Raw genomic sequence first — 14,012 nt, forward strand, 5'->3', positions numbered from 1 at the left:
GGTAAAACCACATGCAAGGCAAAAACAAAAACAATATGAACAACCATTCTAAGGAGCTCACCTATTCCACTTGGCTTTCCCCCACACTGACTTTCTGGTGGTGCCAGAATTTCACGATTTTTCTCTTCCTCTGAAGGCACATAAGCCTAAAAAATTCAAAGCACCATAAAAATAAGTTAACTGGGGTTTTTACAAGAAGACTAACCTCAAGTGAATTAAACAAAAAAACCCAGCATCCTGAAACAATATAAAAGCCTATTTTCAAGAGTACACAAAACTTAAAAATAAATACACCAACCTTTAAAAACAAAGCCAAGTAAAAAATCAATTTAATCTCGTATTTCATCCATCAATGGGTCTTCTATTGCTTTAAAGGTAAAACCCCAACTCAGCACACCACACAAGACTCTTCCTGATGGGCTCCCACTCCCTTCCAGGCTTAAGTCTCACCACAGCTCACCGTGAACCACTGCAGTGCCTGAGACACACCACGTGCCCTCCTGTCTCTGAGTCTAGAACACAACATTCTCTTTGCTTGGAAGGCTCTTTCTTTCCTTTCTCTTCTGGGAAATTTCCACTCTACTTTCAAAATTCTATTCCAGTGTCCTCCTTGCAAGGCCTCCTGTCTACCTGCCTATTGCTACTATTGGGCAAGTTGTGTTTCCTCTGTAGTGTTCATAACCCCCATGTTCACTGCTGTCTTGTCACATATACTTGGATGGTGCCTTCAGATCAGGCTAGAAAGAGGATATGGAGACTAAATTGTGTAAAGCACCAAAGCCATGCTTAAAAAAAAAAAAAAGCAGATTTTATTCTAAGCATGATGGGAAGCCACCACAAATTTTAAGCAGAACAATGACAGGGCCTAAGTTATGTTTCTAAAGACTACCTGCAGGACTGTGTGAATCACACTGGAGGAGGGCTGGAGCAAAATAAGCCTAATGGAGAGGCTACTGAAGTAGTGGCTTAGCCTAGGGTGATGACTGTAGAAACAGAAATAGATGGACTCATGTTATATTTTGGAAATGGAACCTGTAAGAAATGCGATAGATTAAATTTGGGATGACGGAGAAACTGAGGGTGACGCTTGTGTTTCTGGCTTGAGTAAATGGAACTGATGATGGCACTATTTACTAAGAGTACTGAGGTTCTTAGCTTTCCCCCACCACAGGATATGCAATAACACTAAGTGTCATAAGTACAATGAGAACAGGAGCTATATACCACATAAGTATATATATGTGTATAAGTGATGAAACAGTATTTAATCACTTACAGTTCGGCACAGCTGAATTATAAGCCATACCTCCATTTTCAAGTTGGCTTTCAGTTCCAATCCTCCCAAAACATTCAATGGAGAATCTTCATTGCCTAATAAAATTCAAGCCGTTTAGTACAATTTAAGAATTTGCTTGCAAAATACATCCGGGGTCAAAAAGTAATGGAATGTGGTTATCTGACATGCTGTGCCACCTTCCTTTTCTGGTTTATTTTGCTGTCAGAAAATGATCAAAAGGAATATGTTGTATAAAAAGAATCTGGATGAAAGGCAGGGATTATTTGCTTATTTTGGGTGAGTGAAATTCTTATTTGCACAGTAAGATAACTGCCCAGAAAGAATGACGAAAGTATTATCTGTGGAGATATCTTCATTTCCAAGTATTTTTCTGCAGTGATCTCCATCAAGTTTGTCCTTAAAAATATTCTGAGTCACTAAGGTCTATTCTCAGTAAAGGTGATTTATTAACAGATTCACTTTACTTGCTTCACACTGAACACAGACAAATTGAACACAAAGTTAAACTGTGAGGTAGACAAAAAGAAAAAATTTTCTCAGGTGGAGAGATTCAGTTCTACTCTGATCTTGCCTCTTTCTTATATCCTTCTGTAGATTGTGTAGAAGCTTCTGGGGAAACCCTTCTATTTTCACTTCTTCAGGAAAAAAGGAGGAATGAGTAATTGTAGCAATGATTGAGTCATAAAAACTTCTGGAGCATTCAATTTACTCCAGGTTAAATTCAACAGAAACTTGTAAGGTTACTTGTTTCAACCCTTGGAGCATTTCTTAAAGTCTCCTAAGTCTCTATAATGAACAAGACTAAATCTATTGGCCTCAGCTTCCTGAGACTGGGTTAGATGATGGCTAAGGTCTATTTCAGTTAAAAGTCCAGGATGCTACAATTTATATAGCCAGAGTGGAAAAGAATTCCTCTGCCCTTTCAAGTCCAGCCCATGAGGACCCTTTGGTTCCTACAGCATCCTGTGCTTAATCCCAGTCTATGCAACTGTCATGCTTTAAAGTGTCACTGTCCACTTTTCTCCTATCTTGACTGGTATAAAGTATCTGAAGTTGGACGGTATAAGGCATGACTGAGATAATATCTTTGAAAGTTATTAACTATTTCTAAAAGACCAGCACTGTCCAAAATCTGTCAGCAGGGAAAAATATTTCTTTTCACTTTCAAATATATTCTAAACTAGAAACTCATTTCACCTGAAAAATAAGCTCAGTTAAAAATAACATGCTCCTTTGATTCAAAGGAACCAACAGACTGAACAAATAAATACTGCAAACCTATAATCAGATGAGGGTTGGAATCGTGTTTGCCTTTGTATTATGATCCCATCTTATTATCCCCATTTTATACAACAAGAAACGGAGGCTCGGAAACTGATTTTTCCTCTAAAAGTCACACGAGGACCATGAATGCTATTTAAATTTTCTGACCCTATTTCCTCATTTGTAAAATGAGGATGGTAAAAAAAAAAATATATTGCTTTCATTGGGTTGTGGTAGGGTACTCTTCTTTTTGACTGACAAGAAACCTGTAGGTCAAAGAGGTTTAGTAAGTTGCAGCAGTCACGTAAATAACATGTGGACTTCCCATGCCTCAGCCTCCTGCTTTGAAAGGTTTTAAACGTTTAAACACAAGTAGCTTTTAGAGAAGTTTGACCTTCAAGTCTGATGAGAGTTATTTTGCAACATTATGATATGAGAAAAAAATTTATAGATATTTTATCTTTCTGGAACCAAAACCATCTTTTGGAAGACTGTCCTAAATGCACTCTGTTGTACAATCATCCTTGTAAAATGTTAAAATTTGCAATTAGGTACAGATTCTCACCTATGTCACACATATTTTCTTCAGAAGACACAGTAACCATTACGTCTCCTTCCTCAGGGAATGATGTCCTTGTGCTGTTACCATCTCCTGTTTCCTTAGCAGATGCTTGATCAGTCCATTTGCCACTATAATCACTCTTTATAGTCAAGTCCTGCTCACATTTAGGAGCCAACAGAGCTACACTGTAGGTAGCTGGAAGGATCATTGTGTGGGAAGGAGCAATTTTTGATTCTTGGCCAGTAATACATTTGGTGGTACTGGTTTTCAAGTTGTCTTCAGGCCCCTGCTGCTCAGTAGGAAGAAAGGAACGCTCAGCCACGGTGCCTTGAACAGGTGGCATGTCACCAGCTTTTATAGCACCGGTATTTACTGCTGCCAAATAGCAAATACTGACAGAGGGATCCTTAGCCGTCTGCCCAGATGTCTGTTCTGGTCCTCTTGGGTGGGCAGGTGAGTTAGCATTCCCCTCTAAGCCCCTTCCTGCTGAATAACTTGCTGTGCTACTGCCCCCTGCTGTCCCTGTCTCTGGGCTCTTATCTTCTTTCTGAAGGGAGTTCAACAATACATTCTTCTCTTCTGCATTTATGAGGTGTAAAGTGCTCTCTTTCTGTCCCCTTCCTGCAAATGGTCCTATTTCAGGGTACTCCTTGCCATGCTTCTCTTCTTTTTCCGCACAAACAGCACTTGGATGGCCTTGCCCTGCAGAGGGCTTGTGGACTGATGGCCCGTTGTGCTCCTCCTCAGTGCTCACTGCCAACACAAGACCCGGTTCTTTGCCTCCCCTGACTGGCCCAGGACACCGACAGTTATTCTCAGCAATTAGGCTGGGCATGGTGACCTTGTGCTTGCTCACTTCTATGGCTGACAGGTCACCATTTCCTTCTGGATTGTCTGCAGTCAGCTGATTCTCTTCATGTCTGTCAGTGCTGGCAGAAATTGGTACACAATCTGCTGTGCTGGTGGAGATGATGGCAGCGTCGCTCAAGTCTTCCACTCTTCTGATGGTGAGCCGATCTTCATCCTGGAGGACAGCACCAATCATGACTGCTTCACACCCTTCAGAGGTGCTTGTGGAAATCATGGCAGTGTCACCCATCTCTTCTGCTGGTGTGACTGAGGGGTGGCCTTCCTCTTGAGGGACAGCACTGGACACTGGGCCCTCACAGTCTTCCACCGAGCTCGTAGAGATGATGGCACTCCCGTCTTTTTCTTCCATGACTGTGCCACCTCGCTCATTTTCACTTTCAACAACTACACCGGAAACAGAAGCCTCACATTCTTCTGCTATGCTAGTGGAAATGAGAGCACATTCATCCTTCTCTTCCTTGCTGGTTGAGGCAAGAGGACTTTCAGCTTCTGGGGGCGCACTGGGCATAGGCCCCTCAAAGTCGGCGGTGCTTATCAAGACTGGACCTGTAGCCCTTTCTTCCACTGCTGCAGCAACTGGCTGGAGACTTTCAGCACACTTGATGGTTGTTGCACTGGAGATAGGCACTTCGAATTCTTCCCCTATGCTTGTGGAAATCATGGCACACTCATCTTTCTCTTCACTTCTGCTGGCAGTGAGTTGGCTGTCATCTCCTGAGACTGCACTGGGCATAGGGGCCTCAAATTCTTCTGTGTTTACTCTGGTACCTTCCAGATTTTCTTCAGTTCTCAGAGCATCTGAGTGACCTCCTTCCACATCTGTAATTGCGCTTACCTGAGGGGTGTAATCATTTGTGGTACTGGTGGAAATAATCAAAACTTTGCCTTGATTTTTACCCCCAGCTAAGCTATTCTGGTTGGTAATATCATCACTGGCTGTAGTTGCCATGAGACCATCACACTCTTCATTTTCTACAGAGGTGATGATGTCCTCATCTTCTTTTTCACTTGGTGATGTGTGGGCAACTTCACATTCTGGGACTTCACCAGATACAAGAACATCATAACTACCCCCGACCAGGCCAGTGGAAATAGTGGTATCTTCAATTTTTTTGAGCTGACTGTCACTTTGATCAGATGCAGCACTAGTCATAGGACCCTCGCAACCTCCTGGAACTGGTGTCACTTCATCCTTTCCTGAGACTGCACTGGTCACACTGCTTTCTACAATCCCTTTTGCACTGGAGCAGATATCTGTGTCTTTACTTTCTTTCTCTGTGCCACTCATGCTGTCAACATTATTTTCATTTGCATTCATGATGGCAGCTCCAGCCTCAGCTTCCACATGCTCTACCACAGTACCAATCTGACTGTCCCCTTCTGCACTTTCACAAATCAATACCCCTTCACTCTCTTCTCCTAACCCTGTACAAGTTGAAGCATGCCCAATTTCATTTCCTCTTCCAGTACTAGTCACAACATCCTCCCCTTCCTCGTCTTCCTCTTTTGCGCCTGTGCTAGTCACAATGCCTTCATCATCACAAGGACCAGCAGCAACTAATGGTAAATTAGTGCCTTCTTTGGCTACTGTGCTGTCCATTGCACTCTCTCCATTTTCTTCCGATTCAGAACTTATAGCAAAGCCTTCACTGCTATCTTCTGAACCTGTGCAACTTGCTGGCCCCTCTCCATCTTCTGTTATCCCCGTGCTGGTGACTGCACTCTCACCTTCTGTACCATCATTCACAGAACCATCTCCTTCTTGGCTGGCGCTTGTTCCTGGTGGTGCATCATTATCTCCCAGGACAACACCTGCACCTGTAACCATGCGTTCCTCCCGGGGCCCTGCTCCAGTTACTGAGCAGATCACAAAGTTATCACTTCTGCCTTCTGCTCCTGTACATGTCACAGTGCCCTCTGTTTCTTTTTTGGGACCCATTCTCATCATATTTCCCTGGGAGCCATCCACCTCTTCACTGCTTATAGATCCTGCTCTTATTTCTGTTCCAGCACTTGTAACTGCTCCATCACTTTCAACTTCACTAATAAAAGTAATAGTTCCTTCAACTATTTCTGAGTCTCCACTTAAAGAACCATCACATTTTTCTTCAGAGCCTGCACTGGTTACAGCATCATCCTTTTCCTCTGTCACAACGCTATTTACATTGGCTTCGATTTTAACTGCATGCACAGCCAGTAGGTCTGCTGCTCTGTCCTCAGATTCAGCCACAGCACACTCCCCACTTTCCCCTTCCTTAGTGCTTGTGAGGAAGGTTTCACTTTCAGCAAATCCCTCTGTGACAACAGCCCCACCTTCTTCAGCTGCAGCAAAAACAGTGCATTCACTGGCTTCTGCACCAACATGAAGAGGATTATTTCTGGAATGTGTTCCTATTATAAGGCCTTCATCTGCCTCAATGCTGGTGCAGGGCAAAGCCACCTCACTCTCTCTTGTTTCTGAAGAAGTGGTTGTGGCAGGCCCAGCCTTCACTGGACTTAAAGTGACATCTTTGTCCTTCCCTTCAGTACTAGTGGCAACAGAAGCCTTTTCTGCTCTCCCAGGCCCAGTTGCCACATCCTCAGTTTGTCCATTCCTTTGGTGTAAAACAGAGGGTGCAGAGCCACTTCCAGCACTGGTGTCTACCTCACTGTTTTCATTCCTTCTTTCAACATCAATTGATATGTCTTTTACTTTACCTGGGCCTCTTTTATGCTTAAGTTTGACAGTTTCAGCATATTTTTCTGTACTCAGGCCTACAACATGATCAACAGCAATGCCATCCTTCTTGCCATTCTCTACTGTTGCTTTAACTGTCTGCTTTAAATTGGGCTCTGCATTTAAGTCATTTTCTTTCTTGGCCATGTCCACTAAGCCACCTTCTTTGGTAACATTCTCATTTTCCACAATCACGCCCGTTAACTTGCTTCCAAGAGGCATGATTACCTTTCCTTGTTTACCATCCAATAAAGTAGCCTGGTGACCTTCTGGAATGTGTCTTTTGCTAGTGATGCTTGCTTTTGCTGGTGTATCTACTATGAAACCTTCACCACCTTCTTTGCTGTCACTTGTCTTAAGGACTTCTGATTCCCTAACAGTCAGACTTTGGTTAGGGAGAGCAGAGTGATCCACAGGGGAGGTGCTGGCTGTGCTACCTTCCAAAACAGTTCTTTTGTCAGACAGAGGAATTACATCTGGATCATACGATTCCCTCAGAGGCACAGCAGTCACTGAACTTAAGGATGGTGAGGAGTCTAAATTTGTGGAATGTTCAAGAGCGGCATCTCCTTGAGCAACATGTTCTTCAGCAGCTGTGTTTTTCAAATTCTTCTGTACCCTATCATTTTCTGATGGGGCACTCAGTAACATTCTATCAACAGTTTCAGAATCTATATTCACTTCATTAGTTCCTCTATGAATGGGTTCTTTCTCCCCAGGGTTCAGTTTGGACACAGCACTTTGGACATGCATTTTCTTGGTCAAGGTGCTTCTATGGTCAGCATGCTTTTCAGAATTACTATTAACTCCTGTTCCACGGCCTGGCTTATAAGCTGGAGCTGTTGTCTTTGAATCTGCTGTGCAAGTTCTCAATTCATCCTTTTGAACTGTGACAGAAGTTTTTTGTTTTATATTTTCAGAATCAATGTCTTGCTGAGAATTATTATTGCGGTTGTCTTGGGTTTTAGATACTTCAAACACATTTTCAACACCTGGCTCAGAATCAATTTCCATTGGCTCTTGTTCAGGGATCAATGTCATATCACCACTCTTTTTTGGTCTCTGAAGGGAGGAACCGCTGGGAGTGCTCAAAGTGTTTGCTGCTAATTTTTCTTCTCCTTTGGCCATTTCTTGTGACAAGCTTCCTCTCCGATTTTCACACAACCTTCTACTTAATTTCTTTTCCATGAGTGAACTATTACCTCTGGCCTTTTCATGACTACTGTCAACTTCTTTACCATCCTTGTCATCTGATTTATTTTCTTCCTTCTTTTTTATGTCTTTACTACTATGCTTTAAGCTTCTGCTTTTGTGGCCATCTGACAACTTTCTCTCAAGCCTGGTGGAAGTGGAGTCTTTATCACTCTTATATTTCTCCTTTGCTAATGGTAACTTGGCTCTGTGACTAGAATCCTTCTGTGTACTATGTGCTGAAGAAGAAGCAGTCTCTAATACAGGTTCAACACCAGTTTCTTCAAAAGGTTTGTCTTCAACTTTAGACTTACGCTGTTTTTCTGAGTCATTTTCTTCTGTGTTCTTCTCCTTGTCTGGTTTTGGAGTGGTTGCCTGTTTTGTGGCACCTTCTTGTAATTCTGTTTCTACAACTTTTAACTGTTTGCCTTGACTTTTTGATTTAGACTTCAACACAAGTTTCTCTTCTAACAAGCTCTTTGTTCGTCGTTTCTCCTTGTGAACAACCTCTTCTGGTTTCAAATTACTATCCATGTTAGTGGAGTCCATATCACACTTATCTTCCGAATAACTTTCAGTTCTTCTCTGTAATGTGATACCATGTTGCTTGGAACCCAGAGAATCTTTCTGAATTTTAGAATCACTTGATCTTCTTGATTTGTGCTCTGCCTTAGTTTTTTCAGCTGACAAGCGTCTCTCTTTTTTGTTGTTTTCTTTACGAACATTCTCATCTGTTTTTATAATATATTCAGAAACTGGCTTTCCATCTTTGCCTAATACTGATAATTTCCTTTCATTCCTATGTTTACTTTTTCGTTCGGCTTTATCATCTGAAGAAATCTTCGTTTGTTGACTTTGCTTTTGAATATTTTCCTCTACTTTTAAAACTTTCTCAGAAGAGTGAAGCTCAGTCTCATCACCTGTTTTATGCATACAATCACCTTTATATTTATGTTTCACAGACAATTTGTCTTCCGATGGAGTTTTCTCTCTTTCAGGCTTCTCCTTGGAGGATTTCACCTCTTTCTTAAGTAGGCTTTTCAAATGTGGTGTTTCAGAATCATCTTTCTTTAGATGCTTTTCGTTTTTAAGTGTGCTTTTCTGTTTCTGGGGCTCTTCGGTGTAAATTTCTGAGCGTTCTACTTGCCTTTTTACATCTCTTGTGTCAGTCTCTTCCTGTGCCCCCTCCATGATAACAGGGGTAGATGTCCGTCTTTTATGTTCTCTTTCTATTTTGGATTCATTTTTGTTTTCATCAACTACATGCAAAGACTCTGAAAGTCTCCGGGCAGGTTTACTTGGTTCACTTTTTGCATGAACATGCTTCAACTCCTTTGAAGAAGACATTTTTTCCTTTTCACAATGCTGAAAGAAAACAAAGGTTAAAATATGAGAAATACCAAAATCAATTTTTAGATTAAAACGTAACATTTGGGTGGACTTAATATGTTGAGTGCTGTCACATACGTAACATCTCACTTAATTCTTGCAAACAGCCTGTGTAGATGTCAAAAACTCACCTGATTTTAAAAAATAGGTATTATTAACTTGATTTTAAGAAGCTAAATTCCTCAAAGAACTAACAGGAGTTTGCATCAACCACATTTTACAATAAAAAAACTAATTCTAAACAATATGAACACAATTTTATGAGATTATTTCTCATAGAGATTTATCATAAAATAAAGTTAAATACTTAAAAATATGCCATTAAAACATCAGGAAATTGAAGCTCAGCATGATTCTATAACTTGACACTCAGACCACAAGTAGGTGTGTTAAAAATGAGTTTAGATTATTTCATTCCGAGTCTAGTACTCCTTCCAGTATATCACAGGCACTGATTTGTCTATGAATTCTTCAATTCTGAATCACTAAAGCTCACTAATGCCTAGTACTCAATAATAAATATAAGCTGAATAAATGACACTCCAATGTCCTTTTCAGTCAAAAACATAATACATGAAGGCAATTTAAAATTGAAATATACTGAAATATAGATTTCCTATATTTTAATTTAGAAAGCTGAATTATGTATGGAAACCTCATGAATTTAGGCTACTTGTACAACATTCTACACATGAAGCTTCAAATGTACACAGTAACTCACAGTAACCATATCATATATAACATATGTATATGTTTATGTATTCAAAAAAAAGATACGGAGAGACAAGAGCATCTAAACCTTCCTCCTGGCCCTGTGGTTTGGCACTAAGTAGGTGATTAATATTAATGAGTGGATGTTGACTAAATCCACTTCAATAATGACTCACTGACTATTAGCTATAATTATTCTTACGCAAATAATGGGCCAAAGTTCTTAGACAGACCTTTGTGCCTCTAGGTCAGTTTAACACTTCATCTCCTTAAATGTCAACACAAAGATTAATGTACCTCTACTAATAATAGGGTCCAGGACATAACAAGACCTTATTAAATAGCTTAAAATAAAATTCCTCAAATAACTAACAGGAGTTTGTATCAACCTAACTTCACAATAAAAAACTAATTCTAAACAATGTGAATACTATTTTATGAGATAATTTCTTATAGAAAATGATCATAAAAGAAAGTTAAATATTTAAAAATATGTCATTAAACCATCACTATATACTTCTAAATACACCTTTAATTTCTGAGTAAATAAATTAAATTTATGTTTGCTGATGATGAAGAAATAATCACTAATATTGCTTTTTCCCTCTGGAAATATTAAGATAGTTTAGCTACAGAACTACAGATAATGTGGTTTTCGTAAACAAGAATTTTAAACCAGTGAAATCAAAAGTTTTTCCCATGAAAATAATCCTGAAAGGGTGAAGAAAACATTGTACATTACTTCTACTGTTTAAAATGATCAAATCTTGGAAACAACCTAAGTGCTAAAATATAAGGACATGCTTAAATAAATTATGGTATGTACATTAAATGTAACACTACACAATCATTAAATAATTAGGATGCCTAGAAAGGTAACATGAAATGAGTAAAATGTTAAAAACAGTTTGCCAGATTACTTGTACTCTAAAAAATTATGTGGACCTGTGGATAAGGAATGAAAGGGAATAAAAAGGATAATTTGTTATAGTGGAGGGATTTTAGATTTTAATTTTAGCCTCCCTTTTTCTTTTTTTGTCATTACTGGCATTTTTGTTATTGCAATTATAAGAAATGGGAAAAGACAAGAAAAGTAGCTATTACCTAGATAAAAGACAAATACATAAATCAACTCAACAAAATGGGCAATTTGGGACATAACAAAATGGGGTTTCAAAAATGCTGAATGTAAGTGACTTTTTATTTGACTTGAAAAAAGTCAAATTACATTCTAAGTTTTATTCTAAAGGAATAAACAGCCTATATCTAACAAAACAGCATTTGAAATGAGGTTTTATTAAGGCATACCTCACTTGTTTTAAGGGTTTCTTTGGAATCTTCTTCAGATTGCTGTTTCTTTTTGGAGTTCTCTTCAACACTCCTAAGGGGGAAAGAGTCAAATATAAAGCATGAATCAAATGTGAAAATTTTTCAGGAAGGTTGAAAACAATAAAAATCTTTCCTTTACTATAATTTTTATTTATCTTATGTTATTATTATTATTTTTTGAGGTGGAGTCTTGCTCTTGTTGCCCAGGCTGGAGTGCAATCACACAATCCTGGCTCACTGCAATTTCTGCTCCTGAGTTCAAGTAATTCTCCTGCCTCAGCCTCCCAATTAGCTGGGATTACAGGCATACACCACAATGCCTGGCTAATTTTGTACTTTTAGTAGAGACAGGGTTTCACCATGTTGGTCAGGCTGGTCTCAAACTCCTGACCTCATGTGATCCACCCGCCTCTGCCTCCCAAGTGCTGGGATTAAAGGCGTGAGCCACCGTGCCCAGCCATTTACTATAATTTATACACTTGATCGATAAATGGAGACTTGTTACATTTCAATTTAAATCCTATCAATTATTGGTCAACAAAGGAGAACACAATCCCAAATATGGCATGAACTGTTCTTGGTGCTAAAGGAAAGTACAGCTGAAACAAAAATTCCTAATTTGTTGCTTAAAGATGAATGCTTTATGGGCTATAATTACACTTCAAAATTACTATCTTTCGAGTAAAGAGGGCAGTCTTATTTATTCAGATCAGTAAGGATGAGACGTAATAATAGTAAGAAATTTGAGAGCTTACTACTCTTACCAAGTTCTGCAAATTATCAAATCAGTTATCCTGAAATCTGTGATAAATTTACATAAATGCAACTTGATGTAATAGCGAAATTGCAGCCCATGGCTCACACGACTTCACAGCTACCCTCAAGAGTCTCTTTAGCTTTCTAATTCTTAAAAAGTTAACAATGATAATGCAGTGTTAACAAGGAATCTGGCTCAGATTCTGGGTTGGGGGAGAATCATGGAATACCGGTAAAAATAATGGCATGGAAAGACTGGAAATAACTGTAAATAAGTGGTTACTGAACGCCAACAAGAGGAATACCTCCAGAGAACTTCCAGAGGATTCATAAACTCTGAAAGTCTAGGGATAATTGTTAGCTTATGCATGTACATTTTTCAGGGGAGAGGGTCTAAAGCTCTCACCAAATTATCAAAAAGATCTGGGACACCCAAAAAGATTAGGATATACTACTTAGAAATGTTACAGATATTAACATTTTCATACTAAATATGAAACCCTAAGGTCCTTCATAAACATGCAGTAACATACACATCCAAAGTACAACTCTTTACTGCCACTTCAATGCCTCTCTTCTGAAAGCACCCAGGGGAGTGTTATAAGGGAAACAGGACCAGATAAAATATGTACCTTGAATCTTTTTTTCTCTTTTTGCTTAAGGCTACTTTTTTTTCTAAAACTTTCCGTTCTTTAAGGACTTCTTTAATTCTGGGGGCTTTAGGTTCCAAACTCTTTGTTGATGATTCTTCTAAGTCCACACTACTCCTGCCTAGAAAAGAAGCAATCAATAAAATGTATTTCAGAAAAGTTTTATAAATAGTGTAATATTAATTTTTCATTAAGATTTTTCTAATCATTGTTAAAGCCAAAATGGCTTTAATATTCTTAAGTTGTGCTGGAATAGACAAAATATTTTGGATGAAAAAGTCTTATCTCTCTTATTTCAAATGATGACATAAGTGTGTGTATGTGTGATTTCGTATATTACATAAGATTAGTGCCCAGAAGGAATACAATTTTGTTCAATGCAATATTACAGGGAAATGTTTGACATTTTAGTTAACATAGGCATAGATTAATTTCATTAATCACCAGCAAGGGTTGATAACTCATGTGTTAACAATCTACTTTCCAGTGATAATTCAATCATTACAGAAGAATAAACTGCTAACAAATGAGTAGCATAAGCTGGTATCTGATAAAATGTTTAATTTAGATTTAGCAATATAATAAAAAGGAAAAATGACGAAACACATGAGATTAAAATGTAAGGAAATCTTCCACATTTGAGACTAGATCATTTTATTTTATATTCATGTCTCATAAGTAATACAAGAGTACCTGGAAAATAATGAAATATATGAGATAGTTTAAAGTATTAAAAGTTGACATCTATACCTTGACCCTTGGTTTTTGAAGACTTTGTCTTTTCTGCTTTCTGTTTTCGTTTTTCTTCAAGTTTCTCTCTATTGATTTGCCTTCTTAAAAGCCTCTCTTCTTTCTCTTTGGCCTAAAACCACAAAATATCCTAACAGATTATTAGGCAAAGGCGAAAACACACTGAAAAACTGTATTTTTTTAAAGTTTTAGTTTACCCTTCAGATGTTCTTACAAATTAACGGGCTCTGAAAAAATGCACATATACTACATATATATACACACATTTATCTGTGTGTGTATACATACATATGTATGTGTATGTTTCAATCTGGAAGCTACCAGAATAAAAGAAACAGATGTCAAAATTTGCCATTACTCTTTCAGAATGCCATTAGTTTAAAGAATAGGAAAGGTATTATTTTGGGAAAAAGTGATTAAATAAGCTGGTTGTTTCAATTAAAAAGATAGCTGTGAAAATATCTATGAACATCAAGTATATATACGTAGGTGTTTATAACTTTTCAATTATTCTTACAGAAAACAGTT

At 38.5% G+C, this 14,012-nt stretch overlaps 1 protein-coding gene across 8 annotated transcripts in view; it reads right to left on the reverse strand.

Annotated features, from left to right (window-relative positions):
* The window catches only part of BOD1L1 (biorientation of chromosomes in cell division 1 like 1), a 58,917-nt gene that overhangs the window by 27,177 nt on the left and 17,728 nt on the right, over positions 1 to 14,012 (reverse strand). For 4 of the 8 annotated variants that reach the window (XM_054484611.2, XM_054484607.2, XM_054484610.2 and 1 more), the window contains exons 7-12: positions 13,485 to 13,596; positions 12,717 to 12,855; positions 11,308 to 11,380; positions 3,126 to 9,264; positions 1,307 to 1,371; positions 62 to 146 (exon numbers count right to left, since the gene is read on the reverse strand). In XM_054484611.2, coding sequence (XP_054340586.1) covers positions 62 to 146; positions 1,307 to 1,371; positions 3,126 to 9,264; positions 11,308 to 11,380; positions 12,717 to 12,855; positions 13,485 to 13,596 — 6,613 coding nt within the window. Of the gene's footprint in view, positions 1 to 61; positions 147 to 1,276; positions 1,372 to 3,125; positions 9,265 to 11,307; positions 11,381 to 12,716; positions 12,856 to 13,484; positions 13,597 to 14,012 lie in introns of all 8 variants that reach the window. The other 4 variants (XM_054484609.2, XM_054484605.2, XM_054484608.2 and 1 more) reach the window with 1 other exon arrangement.

The sequence above is a fragment of the Pongo pygmaeus genome, chromosome 3 (assembly GCF_028885625.2).
Source record: "Pongo pygmaeus isolate AG05252 chromosome 3, NHGRI_mPonPyg2-v2.0_pri, whole genome shotgun sequence".
In the NCBI taxonomy this organism is placed as follows: Eukaryota; Metazoa; Chordata; class Mammalia; order Primates; family Hominidae; genus Pongo; species Pongo pygmaeus.